Here is a 25,379-nt window from a genome sequence, read left to right as displayed (position 1 = left end):
ACGAGAATCAACTATTCATGCCGATAAGATGGACAATCTTAAGATGGTTTCTTATTAGCTTAATGAAGAGTGGCAGTATTTTTTATTTACTGCTTAGATCCTGAGATGAAATATTCGATTCCTTACAATTATGGATAATAAAGACATATTGTACTAATTTTAATATGTTTTTGGAAATGATAAGATGATTTATACAAAAGAAAACTTAATGAACTTACCAGTTGCTCTAATTATGATGAAAAATTGAATAAAGTTAGAAATGTGTCTTGAGTCTTGATTTTGGTGATTATGATTATGATAAGAAGTGAAAATATCTTGAATCTTGATTGTAGAAATAATTAATTGAGCATTATTTAGTATAAAATTTAGTTTCTTGATTTCTTTTAATTAATCTATAAAAAATGTAAAAATTAGTAAACAACCTAAAAAAAATTAACTAAGAAAGTAAAAGATAATCACATTTCACTTTCAGCCACAACATCATGCGAAAAATGATCAAACTTATGCTGCACCAGCTGATGAACCAAACAATCGGCACATAAATTTAAAGAACAATAGCAGGTATTGCAACGCCAGCGTAAACGGGAGACGGCAGTAAATTGGCAGGATTCACATTTGGCAGCCAAGGGATCAGGATTGTAACCTTCCGGCGTAGAAAGTTTTTCTTGTTTGATAATTTTCAATAGATTAACAATTTGTTGCTGCACCTCCGTGTTAATGGGTTCTGTCTTAAGATCACTAATATTATCTAGAGAATTTGAACGTACTTTGGAATCATTGGAATTTGTATCTGTAGAGGGCATGTGTAAATCTTGCAAAAAGAAATCATCTTCTGACATGTGTACAGGAACATTGTGTGAGGGAAAAAATGTGGAAGGACGGTAATAATGTTTTGATTTGGCATGACCAACCCGTCGATTTTTAGGTATACGTCCTGGTATAGGCATACCAGCACTGTGTAGTTTTTGAAAATACTTTTGAACACGACTGGAAACTTGACGTGCGGTACGGTTACCCAAAGCTTTGGCAATTTTAGTGAAACGATGCATTTCTATGCGTTCTTCAGGATATTTGATTAGGAGTTCTTCTAAACGTTTTTGTTCTTCCACCGTCCACAGTTGATTGAAAGTCTCCGGTTTAGTTTCATCCACAACACGACCTCTATTGGTTTGCACATCAGTTTTCTGTTCTGTAGAGGAGCTTACGTTAGACTCTTCTTTGATTTTTACTTCCTCGGGAGGCATATCATCGTAGTGAGATATTTCGGGTATCTGGCAAGAAAAACATGTTTGATATAAAGTGCTTTTTTAACTTTTTCAGATTTTTACTTACAGTTGCAATGGTCATATAATTGGGACTGATTATTTCCTCATTATTTTTTATTTTCTTTAGAAACAGTTCTGGCTCTTCCAGATAACGTTTTTTAGCCAAAGCCAATTCCTCAATGTGCTGTTGAACTCGGATTTTCTGAGCCTCCAAAACTGCAATAGTGCGCAACATATTTGTATAGTCGCGATTCCCTCTTAGAGCCAAATGATCACTTTCAAAATAAAAAACATTGCTCTCGGGTAGACTTTCATTATCACTATCCATATTTGGGAGATTTTTATTGTTTAAGTTTAATTTAATTTACTTAAAAAGCAAATTAATTTCTTTCACTATTAAAAAGACGCTTGTTTACCAGAGCTCTGTGCCGACAAATATTAACGGCGGCGGCAGCTTAAAATCGACTGTAAGCCGGCTAAGTTCTCAAATACGCTTAATTTTAAAAATTTCAAAGATTTTAAATAAAAACGGAATCCGAGAGTCTTTATAAGAGTAATTTTGTATATAATTTATAACAATAAAATAGAGCAAGCACAAAAGTTGTGTGAGAATTTATGCAGGGATGGAAAAAAATAAAAAAGTTTAAAAATTTAAATTTTGATTAATTCTTAAAAATTAAAAACTAACTGATTACTGAAAAACACAATATATAGATTAATTATAATAATAATAGGGTCATATCTCCTATATATCTTCCAGACGATTATTTTAAGATATCTTCTTATTATCACCATGCTGTTTAACTAGCAATGTCTCTTTTTTATCTTCTAGAAGTATTGCTTGGAGGTATTGCCCTGGCCGCAAAATCTCTCCCGAAGGAGGTATCTTCCGCAATACGAATATGATTGTTGCCGCAATAAATTTGTTTTTCTAATCAATACGAATTCGTATCATTTTCATATCTTCTTGCGTGTAGGATAGGTTTAAATAAAGAATGTAGATTATCTTTATCAGGAAAACCCGCCCTAAGAGTGTCATATTCGGCTATGCCGAAGAAGCAAATTTCTGAAGTGGTCATATATATGGACTTTGACCATTAGATTAAAATGAACGTTAGCATGTTTTTCGGAATAGGGACTTCAGTGAGGGATTGGGTCAATTGTGGACCAAGATTCATAATTTAAAGTATTTTTTTAATTCTACCATATTTCTATTATAATGCTAAACTTTTGGAATGATGTATTAACTATAAATTGATTTTCTATAAGAGGGTTATATTGGCGGACCGATCCCTATAATTTTAGGTTTCGATTCCTAAAAAAGTTTTTTTGTCGAATTCCATTATTACATCTACATTTGAAAGCCATTTTTGTGCGTTTTAGTAATTTTCTGAAGAACATCTCATACAAACCTGCAAACAAAGCAACTGTAATAAGCGTCACAGCAGTATTACATTGTACACCATTACAACTGGAACTAGGTATTTATACACTACACTATCCAGGTTGAACCAATATTCAACGAACTCATCATAGTCTAAATTCAATGGTCGCAAAACAGAATTTGGATGTAAAACCATTTCTTTTCTTCAGGGTGATTTAATATGATTAACCTTAGAATCCAATACACATACGCCATCATAGATAGAAAGATAGATAGATAGATAGATAGATAGATAGATAGATAGATAGATAGATAGATAGATAGATAGATAGATAGATAGATAGATAGATAGATAGATAGATAGATAGATAGATAGATAGATAGATAGATAGATAGATAGATAGATAGATAGATAGATAGATAGATAGATAGATAGATAGATAGATAGATAGATAGATAGATAGATAGATAGATAGATAGATAGATAGATAGATAGATAGATAGATAGATAGATAGATAGATAGATAGATAGATAGAAGATAGATAGATAGATAGATAGATAGATAGATAGATAGATAGATAGATAGATAGATAGATAGATAGATAGATAGATAGATAGATAGATAGATAGATAGATAGATAGATAGATAGATAGATAGATAGATAGATAGATAGATAGATAGATAGATAGATAGATAGATAGATAGATAGATAGATAGATAGATAGATAGATAGATAGATAGATAGATAGATAGATAGATAGATAGATAGATAGAAGATAGATAGATAGATAGATAGATAGATAGATAGATAGATAGATAGATAGATAGTAGATAGATAGATAGATAGATAGATAGATAGATAGATAGATAGATAGATAGATAGATAGATAGATAGATAGACTGATTCATATAGTTTGACAACTATAAGGGATCTAAAGTCGACATAAAGCAATGGTTAGTACCGGATCCAAGCATTGCAATTATGAAAATAACAAACACCAATATTTTGCCCCAAACAACATCTATATAAGACGACAGCCTAGCCGGGTTATATCCTCTAGGTCTGTGAAGACATTATCTACAGCAGTGCGATAAATTGTATAAAGGCGGCTTAACAATTGTTTCTTGTAAATATTCGGCCACCATAGTGTTTGGCGACAACAAGAGCATGACTGAAAGGCACACCACACGATCTTAATTCATATTCAATATTTCAGTTGTAGTAGGAAAATCCGGTAAATGTCAGTAATTCGTTTGGATATTAAACGAAAGCAAACCCAGCCTGGAAAATCTTTTTCATCATAGTTATTAACAATTTAACTAAATTAAACCCAACACTTGCCTGTTTCTTTGCACAATGACCCTCGGTATAGTAGTATAGCATACAATTTTATTAATTTCTAAGTTCAATTGTTATTAAATATTTTTTTATTTAAAGAATATTATTTCTGTCTTTTTAGATTTTTGCACACACACTCCACAACAGATTTTTTTGGAAATAAAAAAGCAGAAAACAGTTTGGCGCGAAAAATTCTAGCAGAATTTCTTTTCGCAGTCGGCAGAATTGACATCAACTGCACTTCCCATTTAAAATACACATGTTTGATACCCTAGCCCTTTACGGTATGACATACCAGCTATGTAAAAAGGTGCAGCTTGGTTGACGTCAACGAAGCTGGTTTGAAGTAAAAGCAGCGATTCGAATTAAGCGCGGAAACACGAAAATATCTGAGGCGAAGCATATACATTGAACGTTGAGCAAAGTTTTGCAACGACCAACTTTCAATGAGCGGCTTATGATTAGATAAAAGAAAACTTGCTTAAATGAAAACAAATTAATGTTATATTGTAAAATTCCATAAATTTAGCGAAAGTTTTCTGTAAATTATACAAAATATGGCAAAATTTTTAAGCCGTATTAAGTTGAAAAAATTTCGGCGCCGGCGGTTTTGACATTTTGTTCGGCGGCTAGGCTTAGTCGTCTTAGTCTCTGTTGTTTACTTCAATATTTGGTAAATTCATTCACAATAGCATGATAAACCTGCTGTTTTAAAGACAGAGTTGTTCTGTGTAACCAAAAGTCATATGTTTGATTATTGTGATTGGTAAAGTAAAAAAAACACGTAGAGAAAAGAATTTTAAAAATAAATGTATTCGGATAAATTTATCCAATTTTTCTATAAAAAATTGTAGAAATTGCTGACAAAAAATATTAAAATTTATCGAGTCTTTTCTATAATAAGTAAAATTTATCGAAAATTTTCTTTTAGATAAAGAAAATTTATCGAAAACTTTCTATACAAAAGAATATTTATTGAAAATTTCCTCAAAAAAATTATCGATAAAATTTTATTCAGAAGAAAATTTATAAAAATAGAAAATTTTCTTTAAATATATTTTTTTTTATAAAAAAGAAAAACTTTCAAAAATTTTCCATAAAACAGAAAATTTATTTTCTATAAAAGAAAATGTATCCTAAAATTTCGATAAACAAAATTATCTAACTTTTCTAAAAAAAAAGAAATAAATATATATATCGAAACTTATCAATAAAAAGTAAATTTATCAAAATATTTTTTACAAAAAGTAAAATATATCGCAAATTTTTTATGGAAAAGAAAATTTATTGAACTTTCTATACAAAAAATGTTTATTGAAAATTTTCTATAATTAAATTAAAATTTATCAAAAATTTTCTATAAAAAGAATTTACCGAAAATTTCTATGCAAATGAAAATTTATCAAAAATTTTTATGAAAAAGAAAATTTATCAAAAATTTTCTCTACAAAAGAAAATTTATCGAAAATTTTCTATAAAAAAGAGAATTTATCGAAAATTGTCTATAAAAAAGAAAATTTATCAAAGATTTTCTCTACAAAAGAAAATTGATCAAGAATTTTCTCTAAAAAGAAAATTTTCTTTAAAAAAATGTATCAAGAATTTTCATAGACCAGAAAATTTTTATAAGAATTTTCTAAAAGAAACGAAATATATTGAAAATTTGCTATAAAATAAGAAAATTTATCGAAAATTTTCTATAAAAAGGAAAATTTATGTAAAATCCACTATAAAAAGAAAATTTATCAAAAATTTTCTAAAAAATAAGAAAATTTATCGAAAAATTTCTATAAAAAGGAAAAATTGGACTTAAAATAAAGGTCTTCTTTTTCAAGTTTTTCACTTTATATTTCTTCCATTACACTCTCTTAACAAATTAAAATTTAAAGCTTTTCTTAAAGAAAAATAACTAAGCAATTACTAAAAAAACACAACACTCTAAACTATTCTTTCTTCTCCTCCACAACCGGCTTAGAATCTTTCGTCGGTTCCTTTGGCGCCTCCTCAGAAGCATTAGCCATTTTCGTAGCTAAATCTGCCAATTTCTCACGTCTGTAATCTTTGCGCGCCTCATCCAATAGAACATTATGAATGAAATTACGATTTTGTGAGAAATCGGGTAATAGCGATGGATAGGGATTGCCTCTCAATTCCAATACAGCTTTTTGATAGTACATGCCGGGATAGTCACGGGGAGCCTTGTACATGCGTGTATAGGAAACATTACTGTTTTCATAACGTGGTGCCAGAACTTTGAATAATTTGTGAACCAATTGTTTTTCCAACAACCAAAAATCGGCCAATTCCATTGTGGCCTTATGGCGATCGCCATAACGTATGGCATCGGATATAAGCTGCAACATAAAGAAAATATGAGAATTATTAAATTACATCTTCCTCATTGCAATCGTCTTACCAGTTCCACATAGCCTCTAGCCTCATCGGCACGATTGTGATACAATTCTATGCGTTCATTTTTGACTAGAGCTGTTACTGTTTTTCTCAATTTCATTAGACGTCCCTCGGGTCCATCGGGATTTCTCAGGTTACGTTTTTTGGGTCTTACTGCAAAACGCAATTGTGACATCAATTTGGTCACTTCGGCTTGATTCATTTTTATAGTTTTATTTTAAGTTTTAAGGAAATTAGAAATAAAAATCTTCAAAAACTATTCTGCATTAAAATTTACGTAAACACACACAGCAAAATGACATTTAGCTCATGCGGTTAGTGTTGTAGTTTTTGTTGTCAATCAAATGATTACTTTAATGTTCAAAGAAAGTTTATAAATACTGCAATATATTATTGTATTTTTTTTTTTCTAAATATTATATTTGATAAAATCGAAGTATATTTGTAAATTTTTATTAAGTTTAAACAAAACAAATATATTTTTTATAAATAATTATAATTTTATTAACTTAAAGTTGTCTATGGTTACTTTTGCTATTGTGATTGTGTTGTTGATATCTCTAAAAGCTATTGTGAATTAAATTATTATCAGACAGTTTGACAGTTAAATTTGAAAATGTACCAAGTATTTATATAATGTTCGATAAATTTTATGACTATAAAAATATTGTGGAAATTTGACTATAATGTTTTACTTTTCAATACATACATATTAGGGTTCTATAGTTGAAACGAAAAGTCGACTTTTCGACTTTTCGACTTTTTTCATTTAGTTAAAAGTCGAATTTTCGACTTTTTGCAATTTATGAAAAGTCGATTTTTCGACTTTTTTCATTTAAATAAAAGTCGACTTTTAGACTTTTCGACTATAAGTATTTTATAAATAGTCGACTTTTTCCGACTTTTTTCGTTTAATGACTTTTCGACTTTTTTCGACTTTTTCCGATTTTTTTCGACTTTTTGACTATTTTCGACTTCTTTCTACTTTTTTCCGACTATTTTTTTACTTTTTTCAAGTTTTTCCGACTATTTTAGTGTTTTTGATTTTTTTCCACTTTTTTACAATTTTTGACTATTTTTGACTTGTTTCTACAATTTTCGATTTTTCGACTTTTTCCGACTTTTTTCGACTTTTCGACTTTTTTCGACTTATCGACTTTCAGACTTTTCGACTTTTATTCACAAAGTCGACTTTTCGACTTTTTTCACAGACGATAGTCGAGTTATCGACTTTTTTGGAACAAAATAGTCGACTTCGACTTTTCGACTTTTTTCGACAAAAAGTCGATTGTTCGATTATTCGAAAGTCGATTTATAGAACCCTATTACATATGTACATACGTATTTAGAAAAATATTTATATTTAAAAAGTCGACTTTTCGAATGTAGAGGTCTATAGGAAAAAGTCGATTTTTTAATATTTCATTTTACTTTACTTTTTATATTTTCAGGTTTACGATTAAAAAAACGTTTGAGAATTTTTCTTTTTTTTTCTGCAGTCCATTCCTATTCATTTGCTACTAATAAATGCAACCATGTACTGTTCTACTACTGTGTTGACATTTATAGCCTATTGTGAATGATTTACTTGTCATTCTTGTCTAAAAATTACCGTTAGCGCCAAAACTTGTTGTTTACCAAAGAAAATTGAGTTGATTTTGTGAATTGTGTGTTAATTTTAGTAAATTTTCTGTGAAATTGTGGGAAATTGTAATAAAAATTGTTTAAAACAATTAATTAAGACTGTTGTATTCAACTGTGATGTAAATATATATTAGGAACGAGAAGGAAATACAATAGCACATTGAGGTGAGTTTATAAGATAGAATTGCTGCTATTGATGAAGCGTCGAAAGCAAATGAAGAATATTTGTTAAAAATGGTTATTTCCAACAAATGTGTACTACATTTATTATCATTTAACGTTTAAATGATAAATTTTTATGTTGTTGAAATTAAATTTCTCTCCCCAAGGGAGATGAATCTGTGGATGTAAAACAACATCCATTATAAGTGATGTTGTAGTTGTTGTAACAGTTTGACTGTGGCCGATTGATACAGCTGTCGCTGGGTTGACAATCTTTGGCTTAGTATGACTAGGGTTGTTCCGGAGTGAAAATCAAATTCTCTTGGAAACACATTTTAAGTGATTGCTGTTAAAGCTATGCAGATGTATGTATGTATATGTCATCGAAACAAGTGAATCTTCGCTCCGGAATGATCTGTTTCCTAATAGGTTAAATGCTGTTAACTTAGCGACAGCTGCAGATTTCTTCAGGGAAGCACTTCAGACAGAACGTTCTGCAACATATTGATCTTTATTAATTATTAATTTCTATCATTAGCTGAAAAGGGGACCGTATAAATGGTTAAGTAGCTAGCTGGGCAAGTCACTTGATTATTTTCAAATATGCAAAACAAAGTGTTTGGACTTCTATAAAACTAATTCATCATGATTCCTAAGTTCGCCATCAGGACAGAAGATGTGACGATTTTGATTGATTGTTTATTAGAAGTATTGGTGATTACTACTTTGGTCTGACATTCTTCTGATTAAACTCTTATTGGCAATGTTTTATGTCAACTTAAGATTTGTATTAAATATATTTTGCACACAAAAACTATGGAGATATGATCTGAGTTTTATTTCTCTATCTTCTAATAGAATGAACGTCCTAACAATATAACTAGTAGTTAAAATCACTTTAAAACGTGTTGCAAGGTAACTTCTAAACTTTTTTGGTGGCATAGGTTACCAAACTCTAAGCCAACGCTTTCGCCATAAAAAAAAAACTTATTTCAATTACACACTTTTTATTTGCTCAACATTTTATGACATTTTCCAGTTTTTTTGTCTCCCCCAATTATGGTCAAACATAAATATTCTGTATCTACCTCTAAAAAAAGAAAAACAGCACAACGGCAGAGAACAAATTGACAAAGAATTCCATAATAATAAATCCAACCAGCAAAAAGTCATCAACATCTTTATACAAAACTTTATTAAAATATTTTCCCAGAATATTTGCCAAAAACCACAATAAATGAATGAATGGCCGTATGGCTGACTGCATGAATCTCCGGTACACTGTACAAGTGTTGTTAATTGGGCAAATTTCCCCCAAATACTCTATAGCTAAAGGAGATGTGGCAGTAGCGTTTGTTAGTTGAGTTTCTTTATAAAATTATATTTCTAACTGTGGTACTCGAAGTAATGTAAGAGGAAAAGAAAATTAAAGAAATTCATGGAAAAAATAAAATAAATAATTTACAGTTTTATTATAAACATTCTAGTAAAATTATAATAATGAAACCAATTTAAATTTGACGCGTCTTTTAGCTGGCGGCCATAGTTTATTATTATACTGGGAAGTTATGCCAAAGCCAAGCTAGCTTATTTACTTGATAAATTACATTCTGAATTTGTGTTGAGGCAAGATAATAATTGTTTTAAAGTTGTTGTTTTTATTAGTATTAGAATTACGAGGCTGAGTATAGAAGTGTTATACTTTGATAGAAGTGTTTAAAACTTGTTTTTAAAAAAAAAATTTGAATTTTTTTGAATATCTAATCCTAGTAATAAAATTTTTTACTAAAAAAAACTATAGCCTAGACTAAAGACTATAGTATGGGCTAGACTATAGACTAGACTATAGACTAGTCTATAGACTAGACTATAGACTAGACTATAGATTAGACTATAGACTAGACTATAGACTAGACTATAGACTAGACTATAGACTAGACTATAGACTAGACTATAGACTAGACTATAGACTAGACTATACTAGACTATAGACTAGACTATAGACTAGACTATAGACTAGACTATAGACTAGACTATAGACTAGACTATAGACTAGACTATAGACTAGACTATAGACTAGACTATAGACTAGACTATAGACTAGACTATAGACTAGACTATAGACTAGACTATAGACTAGACTATAGACTAGACTATAGACTAGACTATAGACTAGACTATAGACTAGACTATAGACTAGACTAGCTCTAGGACTAGACTATAGACTAGACTATAGACTAGACTATAGACTAGACTATAGACTAGACTATAGACTAGACTCCTAGACTAGACTATAGACTGGACTATAGACTCGATATAGACTAGACTATAGACTAGACTATAGACTAGACTATTAGACTAGACTATAGACTAGACTATAGACTAGACTATAGGACTAGACTATAGACTAGACTATAATAGACTATAGACTAGACTATAGACTAGACTATAGACTAGACTATAGACTAGACTATAGACTAGACTATAGACTAGACTATAGACTAGACTATAGACTAGACTATAGACTAGACTATAAACTAGACATAGACTAGATTATAGACTAGACTATAGACTAGACTATAGACTAGATATTAGACTAGACTATAGACTAGACTATAGACTAGACTATAGACTAGACTATAGACTAGACTATAGACTAGACTATAGACTAGACTATAGACTAGACTATAGACTAGACTATAGACTAGACTATAGACTAGACTATAGCAGACTCTAGACTAATATAGACTAGACTATAGACTAGACTATAGACTAGACTATAGACTAGACTATAGACTAGACTATAGACTAGACTATAGACTAGACTATAGACTAGACTTAGACTAGACTATAGACTAGACTATAGACTAGACTATAGACTAGACTATAGACTAGACTATAGACTAGACTATAGACTAGACTATAGACTAGACTATAGACTAGACTATAGACTAGACTATAGACTAGACTATAGACTAGACTATAGACTAGACTATAGACTAGACTATAGACTAGACTATAGACTAGACTATAGACTAGACTATAGACTAGACTATAGACTAGACTATAGACTAGACTATAGACTAGACTATAGACTAGACTATAGACTAGACTATAGACTAGACTATAGACTAGACTATAGACTATACTATACTATAGACTAGACTATAGACTAGACTATAGACTAGACTATAGACTAGACTATAGACTAGACTATAGACTAGACTATAGACTAGACTATAGACTAGACTATATACTAGACTATAGACTAGACTATAGACTAGACTATAGACTAGACTATAGACTAGACTATAGACTAGACTATAGACTAGACTATAGACTAGACTATAGACTAGACTATAGACTAGACTATAGACTAGACTATAGACTAGACTATAGACTAGACTATACTAGACTAGAGACTAGACTATAGACTAGACTATATACTAGACTATAGACTAGACTATAGACTAGACTATAGACTAGACTATAGACTAGACTATAGACTAACTATAGACTAGACTATAGACTAGACTATAACTAGACTATAGACTCGACTATAGACTAAACTATAGACTAGACTATAGACTCGACTATAGACTAACTATAGACTAGACTATAGACTAGACTATAGACTAGACTATAGACTAACGACTATAGACTAGACTATAGACTAGACTATAGACTAGACTATAGACTAGACTATAGACTAGACTATAGACTAGACTATAGACTAGACTATAGACGTCTATAGTCTAGTCTATAGTCTAGTCTATAGTCTAGTCTATAGTCTAGTCTATAGTCTAGTCTATAGTCTAGTCTATAGTCTAGTCTATAGTCTAGTCTATAGTCTAGTCTCTAGTCTAGTCTATAGTCTAGTCTATAGTCTAGTCTATAGTCTAGTCTATAGTCTAGTCTATAGTCTAGTCTATAGTCTAGTCTATAGTCTAGTCTATAGTCGAGTCTATAGTCTAGTCTATAGTCTAGTCTATAGTCTAGTCTATAGTCTAGTCTATAGTCTAGTCTATAGTCTAGTCTATAGTCTAGTCTATAGTCTAGTCTATAGTCTAGTCTATAGTCTAGTCTATAGTCTAGTCTATAGTCTAGTCTATAGTCTAGTCTATAGTCTAGTCTATAGTCTAGTCTATAGTCTAGTCTATAGTCTAGTCTATAGTCTAGTCTATAGTCTAGTCTATAGTCTAGTCTATAGTCTAGTCTATAGTCTAGTCTATAGTCTAGTCTATAGTCTAGTCTATAGTCTAGTCTATAGTCTAGTCTATAGTCCTAGTCTATAGTCTAGTCTATAGTCTAGTCTATAGTCTAGTCTATAGTCTAGTCTATAGTCTAGTCTATAGTCTAGTCTATAGTCTTCTATAGTCTAGTCTATAGTCTAGTCTATAGTCTAGTCTATAGTCTAGTCTATAGTCTAGTCTATAGTCTAGTCTATAGTCTAGTCTATAGTCTAGTCTATAGTCTCTCTATAGTCTAGTCTATAGTCTAGTCTATAGTCTAGTCTATAGTCTAGTCTATAGTCTAGTCTATAGTCTATCTATAGTCTAGTCTATAGTCTAGTCATAGTCTATCTATAGTCTAGTCTATAGTCTAGTCTATAGTCTAGTCTATAGTCTAGTCTATAGTCTAGTCTATATCTAGTCTATAGTCTAGTCTATAGTCTAGTCTATAGTCTAGTCTATAGTCTAGTCTATAGTCTAGTCTATAGTCTAGTCTATAGTCTAGTCTATAGTCTAGTCTATAGTCTAGTCTATAGTCTAGTCTATAGTCTAGTCTATAGTCTAGTCTATAGTCTAGTCTATAGTCTAGTCTATAGTCTAGTCTATAGTCTAGTTTATAGTCTAGTCTATAGTCTAGTCTATAGTCTAGTCTATAGTCTAGTCTATAGTCTAGTCTATAGTCTAGTCTATAGTCTAGTCTATAGTCTAGTCTATAGTCTAGTCTATAGTCTAGTATAGTCTAGTCTATAGTCTAGTCTATAGTCTAGTCTATAGTCTAGTCTATAGTCTAGTATATATCTAGTCTATAGTCTAGTCTATAGTCTAGTCTATAGTCGTCTATAGTCAAGTCTATAGTCTAGTCTATAGCCTAGTCTATCCTAGTCTATAGTCTAGTCTATAGTCTAGTCTATAGTCTAGTCTATAGTCTAGTCTATAGTCTAGTCTATAGTCTAGTCTATAGTCTAGTCTATAGTCTAGTCTATAGTCTAGTCTATAGTCTAGTCTATGTCTAGTCTATAGTCTAGTCTATAGTCTAGTCTATAGTCTAGTCTATAGTCTAGTCTATAGTCTAGTCTATAGTCTAGTCTATAGTCTAGTCTATAGTCTAGTCTATAGTCTAGTCTATAGTCTAGTCTATAGTCTAGTCTATAGTCTAGTCTATCTCTAGTCTATAGTCTAGTCATAGTCTAGTCTATAGTCTAGTCTATAGTCTAGTCTATAGTCTAGTCTATAGTCTAGTCTATAGTCTAGTCTATAGTCTAGTCTATAGTCTAGTCTATAGTCTAGTCTATAGTCTAGTCTATAGTCTAGTCTATAGTCTAGTCTATAGTCTAGTCCTATAGTCTAGTCTATAGTCTAATCTATAGTCTTCGTCTATAGTCTAGTCTATAGACTAGTCTATAGTCTAGTCTATAGTCTAGCCCATACTATAGTCTTTAGTCTAGGCTATAGTTTTTTTTAGTAAAAAATTTTATTACTAGGATTAGATATTCAAAAAAATTCAAATTTTTTTTTTAAAAACAAGTTTTTAAACACTTCTATCAAAGTATAACACTTCTATACTCAGCCTCGTAATTCTAATACTAATAAAAACAACAACTTTAAAACAATTATTATCTTGCCTCAACACAAATTCAGAATGTAATTTATCAAGTAAATAAGCTAGCTTGGCTTTGGCATAACTTCCCAGTATAATAATAAACTATGGCCGCCAGCTAAAAGACGCGTCAAATTTAAATTGGTTTCATTATTATAATTTTACTAGAATGTTTATAATAAAACTGTAAATTATTTATTTTATTTTTTCCATGAATTTCTTTAATTTTCTTTTCCTCTTACATTACTTCGAGTACCACAGTTAGAAATATAATTTTATAAAGAAACTCAACTAACAAACGCTACTGCCACATCTCCTTTAGCTATAGAGTATTTGGGGGGAAATTTGCCCAATTAACAACACTTGTACAGTGTACCGGAGATTCATGCAGTCAGCCATACGGCCATTCATTCATTTATTGTGGTTTTTGGCAAATATTCTGGGAAAATATTTTAATAAAGTTTTGTATAAAGATGTTGATGACTTTTTGCTGGTTGGATTTATTATTATGGAATTCTTTGTCAATTTGTTCTCTGCCGTTGTGCTGTTTTCTTTTTTTAGAGGTAGATACAGAATATTTATGTTTGACCATAATTGGGGGAGACAAAAAAACTGGAAAATGTCATAAAATGTTGAGCAAATAAAAAGTGTGTAATTGAAATAAGTTTTTTTTTTATGGCGAAAGCGTTGGCTTAGAGTTTGGTAACCTATGCCACCAAAAAAGTTTAGAAGTTACCTTGCAACACGTTTTTAAAGTGATTTTAACTACTAGTTATATTGTTAGGACGTTCATTCTATTAGAAGATAGAGAAATAAAACTCAGATCATATCTCCATAGTTTTGTGTGCAAAATATATTTAATACAAATCTTAAGTTGACATAAAACATTGCCAATAAGAGTTTAATCAGAAGAATGTCAGACCAAAGTAGTAATCACCAATACTTCTAATAAACAATCAATCAAAATCGTCACATCTTCTGTCCTGATGGCGAACTTAGGAATCATGATGAATTAGTTTTATAGAAGTCCAAACACTTTGTTTTGCATATTTGAAAATAATCAAGTGACTTGCCCAGCTAGCTACTTAACCATTTATACGGTCCCCTTTTCAGCTAATGATAGAAATTAATAATTAATAAAGATCAATATGTTGCAGAACGTTCTGTCTGAAGTGCTTCCCTGAAGAAATCTGCAGCTGTCGCTAAGTTAACAGCATTTAACCTATTAGGAAACAGATCATTCCGGAGCGAAGATTCACTTGTTTCGATGACATATACATACATACATCTGCATAGCTTTAACAGCAATCACTTAAAATGTGTTTCCAAGAGAATTTGATTTTCACTCCGGAACAACCCTAGTCATACTAAGCCAAAGATTGTCAACCCAGCGACAGCTGTATCAATCGGCCACAGTCAAACTGTTACAACAACTACAACATCACTTATAATGGATGTTGTTTTACATCCACAGATTCATCTCCCTTGGGGAGAGAAATTTAATTTCAACAACATAAAAATTTATCATTTAAACGTTAAATGATAATAAATGTAGTACACATTTGTTGGAAATAACCATTTTTAACAAATATTCTTCATTTGCTTTCGACGCTTCATCAATAGCAGCAATTCTATCTTATAAACTCACCTCAATGTGCTATTGTATTTCCTTCTCGTTCCTAATATATATTTACATCACAGTTGAATACAACAGTCTTAATTAATTGTTTTAAACAATTTTTATTACAATTTCCCACAATTTCACAGAAAATTTACTAAAATTAACACACAATTCACAAAATCAACTCAATTTTCTTTGGTAAACAACAAGTTTTGGCGCTAACGGTAATTTTTAGACAAGAATGACAAGTAAATCATTCACAATAGGCTATAAATGTCAACACAGTAGTAGAACAGTACATGGTTGCATTTATTAGTAGCAAATGAATAGGAATGGACTGCAGAAAAAAAAGAAAAATTCTCAAACGTTTTTTTAATCGTAAACCTGAAAATATAAAAAGTAAAGTAAAATGAAATATTAAAAATCGACTTTTTCCTATAGACCTCTACATTCGAAAAGTCGACTTTTTAAATATAAATATTTTTCTAAATACGTATGTACATATGTAATAGGGTTCTATAAATCGACTTTCGAATAATCGAACAATCGACTTTTTGTCGAAAAAAGTCGAAAAGTCGAAGTCGACTATTTTGTTCCAAAAAAGTCGATAACTCGACTATCGTCTGTGAAAAAAGTCGAAAAGTCGACTTTGTGAATAAAAGTCGAAAAGTCTGAAAGTCGATAAGTCGAAAAAAGTCGAAAAGTCGAAAAAAGTCGGAAAAAGTCGAAAAATCGAAAATTGTAGAAACAAGTCAAAAATAGTCAAAAATTGTAAAAAAGTGGAAAAAAATCAAAAACACTAAAATAGTCGGAAAAACTTGAAAAAAGTAAAAAAATAGTCGGAAAAAAGTAGAAAGAAGTCGAAAATAGTCAAAAAGTCGAAAAAAATCGGAAAAAGTCGAAAAAAGTCGAAAAGTCATTAAACGAAAAAAGTCGGAAAAAGTCGACTATTTATAAAATACTTATAGTCGAAAAGTCTAAAAGTCGACTTTTATTTAAATGAAAAAAGTCGAAAAATCGACTTTTCATAAATTGCAAAAAGTCGAAAATTCGACTTTTAACTAAATGAAAAAAGTCGAAAAGTCGAAAAGTCGACTTTTCGTTTCAACTATAGAACCCTAATATGTATGTATTGAAAAGTAAAACATTATAGTCAAATTTCCACAATATTTTTATAGTCATAAAATTTATCGAACATTATATAAATACTTGGTACATTTTCAAATTTAACTGTCAAACTGTCTGATAATAATTTAATTCACAATAGCTTTTAGAGATATCAACAACACAATCACAATAGCAAAGTAACCATAGACAACTTTAAGTTAATAAAATTATAATTATTTATAAAAATATATTTGTTTTGTTTAAACTTAATAAAAATTTACAAATATACTTCGATTTTATCAAATATAATATTTAGAAAAAAAAAATACAATAATATATTGCAGTATTTATAAACTTTCTTTGAACATTAAAGTAATCATTTGATTGACAACAAAAAACTACAACACTAACCGCATGAGCTAAATGTCATTTTGCTGTGTGTGTTTACGTAAATTTTAATGCAGAATAGTTTTTGAAGATTTTTATTTCTAATTTCCTTAAAACTTAAAATAAAACTATAAAAATGAATCAAGCCGAAGTGACCAAATTGATGTCACAATTGCGTTTTGCAGTAAGACCCAAAAAACGTAACCTGAGAAATCCCGATGGACCCGAGGGACGTCTAATGAAATTGAGAAAAACAGTAACAGCTCTAGTCAAAAATGAACGCATAGAATTGTATCACAATCGTGCCGATGAGGCTAGAGGCTATGTGGAACTGGTAAGACGATTGCAATGAGGAAGATGTAATTTAATAATTCTCATATTTTCTTTATGTTGCAGCTTATATCCGATGCCATACGTTATGGCGATCGCCATAAGGCCACAATGGAATTGGCCGATTTTTGGTTGTTGGAAAAACAATTGGTTCACAAATTATTCAAAGTTCTGGCACCACGTTATGAAAACAGTAATGTTTCCTATACACGCATGTACAAGGCTCCCCGTGGACTATCCCGGCATGTACTATCAAAAAGCTGTATTGGAATTGAGAGGCAATCCCTATCCATCGCTATTACCCGATTTCTCACAAAATCGTAATTTCATTCATAATGTTCTATTGGATGAGGCGCGCAAAGATTACAGACGTGAGAAATTGGCAGATTTAGCTACGAAAATGGCTAATGCTTCTGAGGAGGCGCCAAAGGAACCGACGAAAGATTCTAAGCCGGTTGTGGAGGAGAAGAAAGAATAGTTTAGAGTGTTGTGTTTTTTTAGTAATTGCTTAGTTATTTTTCTTTAAGAAAAGCTTTAAATTTTAATTTGTTAAGAGAGTGTAATGGAAGAAATATAAAGTGAAAACTTGAAAAAGAAGACCTTTATTTTAAGTCCAATTTTTCCTTTTTATAGAAATTTTTCGATAAATTTTCTTATTTTTAGAAAATTTTTGATAAATTTTCTTTTTTATAGTGGATTTTACATAAATTTTCCTTTTTATAGAAAATTTTCGATAAATTTTCTTATTTTATAGCAAATTTTCAATATATTTCGTTTCTTTTAGAAAATTCTTATAAAAATTTTCTGGTCTATGAAAATTCTTGATACATTTTTTTTAAAGAAAATTTTCTTTTTTAGAGAAAATTCTTGATCAATTTTCTTTTGTAGAGAAAATCTTTGATAAATTTTCTTTTTTATAGACAATTTTCGATAAATTCTCTTTTTTATAGAAAATTTTCGATAAATTTTCTTTTGTAGAGAAAATTTTTGATAAATTTTCTTTTTCATAAAAATTTTTGATAAATTTTCATTTGCATAGAAATTTTCGGTAAATTCTTTTTATAGAAAATTTTTGATAAATTTTAATTTAATTATAGAAAATTTTCAATAAACATTTTTTTGTATAGAAAGTTCAATAAATTTTCTTTTCCATAAAAAATTTGCGATATATTTTACTTTTTGTAAAAAATATTTTGATAAATTTACTTTTTATTGATAAGTTTCGATATATATATTTATTTCTTTTTTTTTAGAAAAGTTAGATAATTTTGTTTATCGAAATTTTAGGATACATTTCTTTTTATAGAAAATAAATTTTCTGTTTTATGGAAAATTTTTGAAGTTTTTCTTTTTTATAAAAAAAAATATATTTAAAGAAAATTTTCTATTTTTTATAAATTTTCTTCTGAATAAAATTTTATCGATAATTTTTTTGAGGAAATTTTCAATAAATATTCTTTTGTATAGAAAGTTTTCGATAAATTTTCTTTATCTAAAAGAAAATTTTCGATAAATTTTACTTATTATAGAAAAGACTCGATAAATTTTAATATTTTTTGTCAGCAATTTCTACAATTTTTTATAGAAAAATTGGATAAATTTATCCGAATACATTTATTTTTAAAATTCTTTTCTCTACGTGTTTTTTTTTACTTTACCAATCACAATAATCAAACATATGACTTTTGGTTACACAGAACAACTCTGTCTTTAAAACAGCAGGTTTATCATGCTATTGTGAATGAATTTACCAAATATTGAAGTAAACAACAGAGGACTAAGACGACTAAGCCTAGCCGCCGAACAAAATGTCAAAACCGCCGGCGCCGAAATTTTTTCAACTTAATACGGCTTAAAAATTTTGCCATATTTTGTATAATTTACAGAAAACTTTCGCTAAATTTATGGAATTTTACAATATAACATTAATTTGTTTTCATTTAAGCAAGTTTTCTTTTATCTAATCATAAGCCGCTCATTGAAAGTTGGTCGTTGCAAAACTTTGCTCAACGTTCAATGTATATGCTTCGCCTCAGATATTTTCGTGTTTCCGCGCTTAATTCGAATCGCTGCTTTTACTTCAAACCAGCTTCGTTGACGTCAACCAAGCTGCACCTTTTTACATAGCTGGTATGTCATACCGTAAAGGGCTAGGGTATCAAACATGTGTATTTTAAATGGGAAGTGCAGTTGATGTCAATTCTGCCGACTGCGAAAAGAAATTCTGCTAGAATTTTTCGCGCCAAACTGTTTTCTGCTTTTTTATTTCCAAAAAATCTGTTGTGGAGTGTGTGTGCAAAAATCTAAAAGACAGAAATAATATTCTTTAAATAAAAAATATTTAATAACAATTGAACTTAGAAATTAATAAAATTGTATGCTATACTACTATACCGAGGGTCATTGTGCAAAGAAACAGGCAAGTGTTGGGTTTAATTTAGTTAAATTGTTAATAACTATGATGAAAAAGATTTTCCAGGCTGGGTTTGCTTTCGTTTAATATCCAAACGAATTACTGACATTTACCGGATTTTCCTACTACAACTGAAATATTGAATATGAATTAAGATCGTGTGGGGCCTTTCAGTCATGCTCTTTGTTGTCGCAAACACTATGGTGGCCGAATATTTACAAGAAACAATTGTTAAGCGCCTTTTTATACAAATTTATCGCACTGCTGTAGAAATGTCTTCACAGACCTAGAGGATATAAACCGGCTATGCTGTCGTCTTATATAGATGTTGTTTGGGCAAAATATTGGTGTTTGTTATTTCATAATTGCAATGCTTGGATCCGGGTACTAACCATTGCTTTATGTCGACGGGAGAGCCCGGAGAGGGGAAAACGAGAGGAAGCAGGCGAGCGAGGCGAGCGAGCACGAGCGAGGCGAGCGAGCGAGCGATCATCTAGCGAGCAGAGCGAGCGAGCGAGCGAGCTAGCGAGGCAGAGCGAGCGAGCGAGCGAGCGAGCGAGCGAGCGAGCGAGCGAGCGAGCGAGCGAGCGAGCGAGCGAGCGAGCGAGCGAGCAGCGAGCGAGCGAGCGAGCGAGCGAGCGAGCGAGCGAGGCGAGCGAGCGAGCGAGCAGCGAGCGAGCGAGCTAGCGATCGAGCGAGCGAGCGAGCGAGAGAGCGAGCGAGAGCGAGCGAGCGAGCGAGCGAGCGAGCGAGCGAGCGAGCGAGCGAGAGCGAGCGAGCGAGCGAGCAGCGAGCGAGCGAGCGAGCGAGCGAGCGAGCGAGCGAGCGAGCGAGCGAGGAGCGAGCGAGCGAGCGAGGAGCGAGCGAGCTAGCGACGAGCGAGCGATCGAGCTATCGAGCGAGCGAGCGAGAGTAGCAGCAGATCGAGCGAGCTAGCTATCTAGCTATCTATCTATCTATCTATCTAGCTATCTACTAGCGATCTATCATCATCTATCTATCTCTATCTAGCCATCATCTATCTATATCTATCTATCTATCTATCTATCTATCTATCTATCTATCTATCTATCTATCTATCTATCTATCTATCTATCTATCTATCTATCTATCTATCTATCTATCTTTCTATCTATGGGCGTATGTGTATTGGATTCTAAGGTTAATCATATTAAATCACCCTGAAGAAAAGAAATGGTTTTACATCCAAATTCTGTTTTGCGACCATTGAATTTAGACTATGATGAGTTCGTTGAATATTGGTTCAACCTGGATAGTGTAGTGTATAAATACCTAGTTCCAGTTGTAATGGTGTACAATGTAATACTGCTGTGACGCTTATTACAGTTGCTTTGTTTGCAGGTTTGTATGAGATGTTCTTCAGAAAATTACTAAAACGCACAAAAATGGCTTTCAAATGTAGATGTAATAATGGAATTCGACAAAAAAACTTTTTTAGGAATCGAAACCTAAAATTATAGGGATCGGTCCGCCAATATAACCCTCTTATAGAAAATCAATTTATAGTTAATACATCATTCCAAAAGTTTAGCATTATAATAGAAATATGGTAGAATTAAAAAAATACTTTAAATTATGAATCTTGGTCCACAATTGACCCAATCCCTCACTGAAGTCCCTATTCCGAAAACATGCTAACGTTCATTTTAATCTAATGGTCAAAGTCCATATATATGACCACTTCAGAAATTTGCTTCTTCGGCATAGCCGAATATGACACTCTTAGGGCGGGTTTTCCTGATAAAGATAATCTACATTCTTTATTTAAACCTATCCTACACGCAAGAAGATATGAAAATGATACGAATTCGTATTGATTAGAAAACAAATTTATTGCGGCAACAATCATATTCGTATTGCGGAAGATACCTCCTTCGGGAGAGATTTTGCGGCCAGGGCAATACCTCCAAGCAATACTTCTAGAAGATAAAAAAGAGACATTGCTAGTTAAACAGCATGGTGATAATAAGAAGATATCTTAAAATAATCGTCTGGAAGATATATAGGAGATATGGACCCTATTATTATTATAATTAATCTATATATTGTGTTTTTCAGTAATCAGTTAGTTTTTAATTTTTAAGAATTAATCAAAATTTAAATTTTTAAACTTTTTTATTTTTTTCCATCCCTGCATAAATTCTCACACAACTTTTGTGCTTGCTCTATTTTATTGTTATAAATTATATACAAAATTACTCTTATAAAGACTCTCGGATTCCGTTTTTATTTAAAATCTTTGAAATTTTTAAAATTAAGCGTATTTGAGAACTTAGCCGGCTTACAGTCGATTTTAAGCTGCCGCCGCCGTTAATATTTGTCGGCACAGAGCTCTGGTAAACAAGCGTCTTTTTAATAGTGAAAGAAATTAATTTGCTTTTTAAGTAAATTAAATTAAACTTAAACAATAAAAATCTCCCAAATATGGATAGTGATAATGAAAGTCTACCCGAGAGCAATGTTTTTTATTTTGAAAGTGATCATTTGGCTCTAAGAGGGAATCGCGACTATACAAATATGTTGCGCACTATTGCAGTTTTGGAGGCTCAGAAAATCCGAGTTCAACAGCACATTGAGGAATTGGCTTTGGCTAAAAAACGTTATCTGGAAGAGCCAGAACTGTTTCTAAAGAAAATAAAAATAATGAGGAAATAATCAGTCCCAATTATATGACCATTGCAACTGTAAGTAAAAATCTGAAAAAGTTAAAAAAGCACTTTATATCAAACATGTTTTTCTTGCCAGATACCCGAAATATCTCACTACGATGATATGCCTCCCGAGGAAGTAAAAATCAAAGAAGAGTCTAACGTAAGCTCCTCTACAGAACAGAAAACTGATGTGCAAACCAATAGAGGTCGTGTTGTGGATGAAACTAAACCGGAGACTTTCAATCAACTGTGGACGGTGGAAGAACAAAAACGTTTAGAAGAACTCCTAATCAAATATCCTGAAGAACGCATAGAAATGCATCGTTTCACTAAAATTGCCAAAGCTTTGGGTAACCGTACCGCACGTCAAGTTTCCAGTCGTGTTCAAAAGTATTTTCAAAAACTACACAGTGCTGGTATGCCTATACCAGGACGTATACCTAAAAATCGACGGGTTGGTCATGCCAAATCAAAACATTATTACCGTCCTTCCACATTTTTTCCCTCACACAATGTTCCTGTACACATGTCAGAAGATGATTTCTTTTTGCAAGATTTACACATGCCCTCTACAGATACAAATTCCAATGATTCCAAAGTACGTTCAAATTCTCTAGATAATATTAGTGATCTTAAGACAGAACCCATTAACACGGAGGTGCAGCAACAAATTGTTAATCTATTGAAAATTATCAAACAAGAAAAACTTTCTACGCCGGAAGGTTACAATCCTGATCCCTTGGCTGCCAAATGTGAATCCTGCCAATTTACTGCCGTCTCCCGTTTACGCTGGCGTTGCAATACCTGCTATTGTTCTTTAAATTTATGTGCCGATTGTTTGGTTCATCAGCTGGTGCAGCATAAGTTTGATCATTTTTCGCATGATGTTGTGGCTGAAAGTGAAATGTGATTATCTTTTACTTTCTTAGTTAATTTTTTTTAGGTTGTTTACTAATTTTTACATTTTTTATAGATTAATTAAAGAAATCAAGAAACTAAATTTTATACTAAATAATGCTCAATTAATTATTTCTACAATCAAGATTCAAGATATTTTCACTTCTTATCATAATCATAATCACCAAAATCAAGACTCAAGACACATTTCTAACTTTATTCAATTTTTCATCATAATTAGAGCAACTGGTAAGTTCATTAAGTTTTCTTTTGTATAAATCATCTTATCATTTCCAAAAACATATTAAAATTAGTACAATATGTCTTTATTATCCATAATTGTAAGGAATCGAATATTTCATCTCAGGATCTAAGCAGTAAATAAAAAATACTGCCACTCTTCATTAAGCTAATAAGAAACCATCTTAAGATTGTCCATCTTATCGGCATGAATAGTTGATTCTCGTCTTATCCCTTAACCGATACCCTCTTATTATCTATTTACCAATTAAACTGCATTCAGAAGTCATTACGATTTATTTTTCAGAAATAATTAACTATACCTAACTGAACTAGAAATGAATTAGAATTGAACTAGAATGAATTGGAGCTGAACTCAAAATGAATTAGAACTAAACTAGAGCTGTATTGGAACTGTACTAGAAATGAATTAGAATTAAACTGAACGAACAAGAAATGAATTAAAATGAATGAATGAATTGAAGCTGAACTCAAAATGAATTAGAATTAAACTAGAGCTGTATTGGAACTGAACTAGAAATGAATTAGAATTATACTGTACGAACAAGAAATGAATTAAAATTGAACTAGAACAGAATTAGAAATGAACCAGAACTGAAATAAGAACTGAAATAGAACTGAGATAAAACTGAAGTAGATCTGAACTAGAACTGAGGTAAACCTGAACTAGAACTGAACTAGAACTGAACTAGAACTGAACTAGAACTGAACGAACTGAACTAGAACTGAACTAGAACTGAACTAGAACTGAACTAGAACTGAACTAGAACTGAACTAGAACTGAACTAGAACTGAACTAGAACTGAACTAGAACTGAACTAGAACTGAACTAGAACTGAACTAGAACTGAACTAGAACTGAACTAGAACTGAACTAGAACTGAACTAGAACTGAACTAGAACTGAACTAGAACTGAACTAGAACTGAACTAGAACTGAACTAGAACTGAACTAGAACTGAACTAGAACTGAACTAGAACTGAACTAGACCTGAACTAGAACTGAACTAGAACTGAACTAGAACTGAACTAGAACTGACCTAGAACTGAACAAGAACTGAAGAAGAACTGAACCAGAACTGACTTCAACTGAACTAGAACTGAACTAGAACTGAACTAGAACTGAACTAGAACTGAACTAGAACTGAACTAGAACTGAACTAGAACTGAACTAGAACTGAACTAGAACTGAACTAGAACTGAACTGAACTGAACTGAACTAGAACTGAACTGAAACTGAACTAGAACTGAACTAGAACTGAACTAGAACTGAACTAGAACTGAACTAGAACTGAACTAGAACTGAACTAGAACTGAACTAGAACTGAACTAGAACTGAACTAGAACTGAACTAGAACTGAACTAGAACTGAACTAGAACTGAACTAGAACTGAACTAGAACTGAACTAGACTGAACTAGAACTGAACTAGAACTGAACTAGAACTGAACTAGAACTGAACTAGAACTGAACTAGAACTGAACTAGAACTGAACTAGAACTGAACTAGAACTGAACTAGAACTGAACTAGAACTGAACTAGAACTGAACTAGAACTGAACTAGAACTGAACTAGAACTGAACTAGAACTGAACTAGAACTGAACTAGAACTGAACTAGAACTGAACTAGAACTGAACTAGAACTGAACTAGAACTG

At 31.5% G+C, this 25,379-nt stretch overlaps 4 protein-coding genes across 4 annotated transcripts; 2 read left to right on the top strand and 2 right to left on the bottom strand.

Moving 5' to 3' along the window:
* Positions 1–260: 260 nt before the first annotated feature.
* Positions 261–1,716, bottom strand: LOC119614249 (ZZ-type zinc finger-containing protein 3-like). Its single transcript, XM_037970391.1, has 2 exons — positions 1,333–1,716; positions 261–1,271 (listed from the first exon to the last, which is right to left on the bottom strand). The coding sequence occupies exons 1-2, from the start codon at positions 1,591–1,593 to the stop codon at positions 456–458; spliced, it is 1,077 nt and encodes a 358-aa protein (XP_037826319.1). The 5' UTR covers positions 1,594–1,716; the 3' UTR covers positions 261–455.
* A 4,097-nt stretch (positions 1,717–5,813) lies between these two features.
* Positions 5,814–6,755, bottom strand: LOC119614250 (39S ribosomal protein L17, mitochondrial-like). The gene is made up of 2 exons (XM_037970392.1): positions 6,407–6,755; positions 5,814–6,344 (listed from the first exon to the last, which is right to left on the bottom strand). The coding sequence occupies exons 1-2, from the start codon at positions 6,602–6,604 to the stop codon at positions 5,934–5,936; spliced, it is 609 nt and encodes a 202-aa protein (XP_037826320.1). The 5' UTR covers positions 6,605–6,755; the 3' UTR covers positions 5,814–5,933.
* A 10,409-nt stretch (positions 6,756–17,164) lies between these two features.
* Positions 17,165–18,061, top strand: LOC119614248 (39S ribosomal protein L17, mitochondrial-like). Its single transcript, XM_037970390.1, is given in 3 exon segments — positions 17,165–17,486; positions 17,549–17,713; positions 17,715–18,061. Coding segments are annotated over 3 exon segments (609 nt in total). The 5' UTR covers positions 17,165–17,288; the 3' UTR covers positions 17,961–18,061.
* A 4,153-nt stretch (positions 18,062–22,214) lies between these two features.
* On the top strand, positions 22,215–23,543 carry LOC119614251 (ZZ-type zinc finger-containing protein 3-like). Its single transcript, XM_037970393.1, is given in 3 exon segments — positions 22,215–22,548; positions 22,551–22,600; positions 22,662–23,543. Coding segments are annotated over 3 exon segments (1,074 nt in total). The 5' UTR covers positions 22,215–22,340; the 3' UTR covers positions 23,478–23,543.
* The last annotated feature ends 1,836 nt before the right edge of the window (positions 23,544–25,379 follow it).

This window comes from Lucilia sericata, unplaced genomic scaffold (assembly GCF_015586225.1).
Source record: "Lucilia sericata isolate MDLA Ls3-8-SP2 unplaced genomic scaffold, ASM1558622v1 Contig002725F_arrow, whole genome shotgun sequence".
Lineage (NCBI taxonomy): Eukaryota > Metazoa > Arthropoda > Insecta > Diptera > Calliphoridae > Lucilia > Lucilia sericata.
Note: the sequence above shows the minus strand (reverse complement) of the source record. Positions and strands in the feature narration are given on the sequence as shown.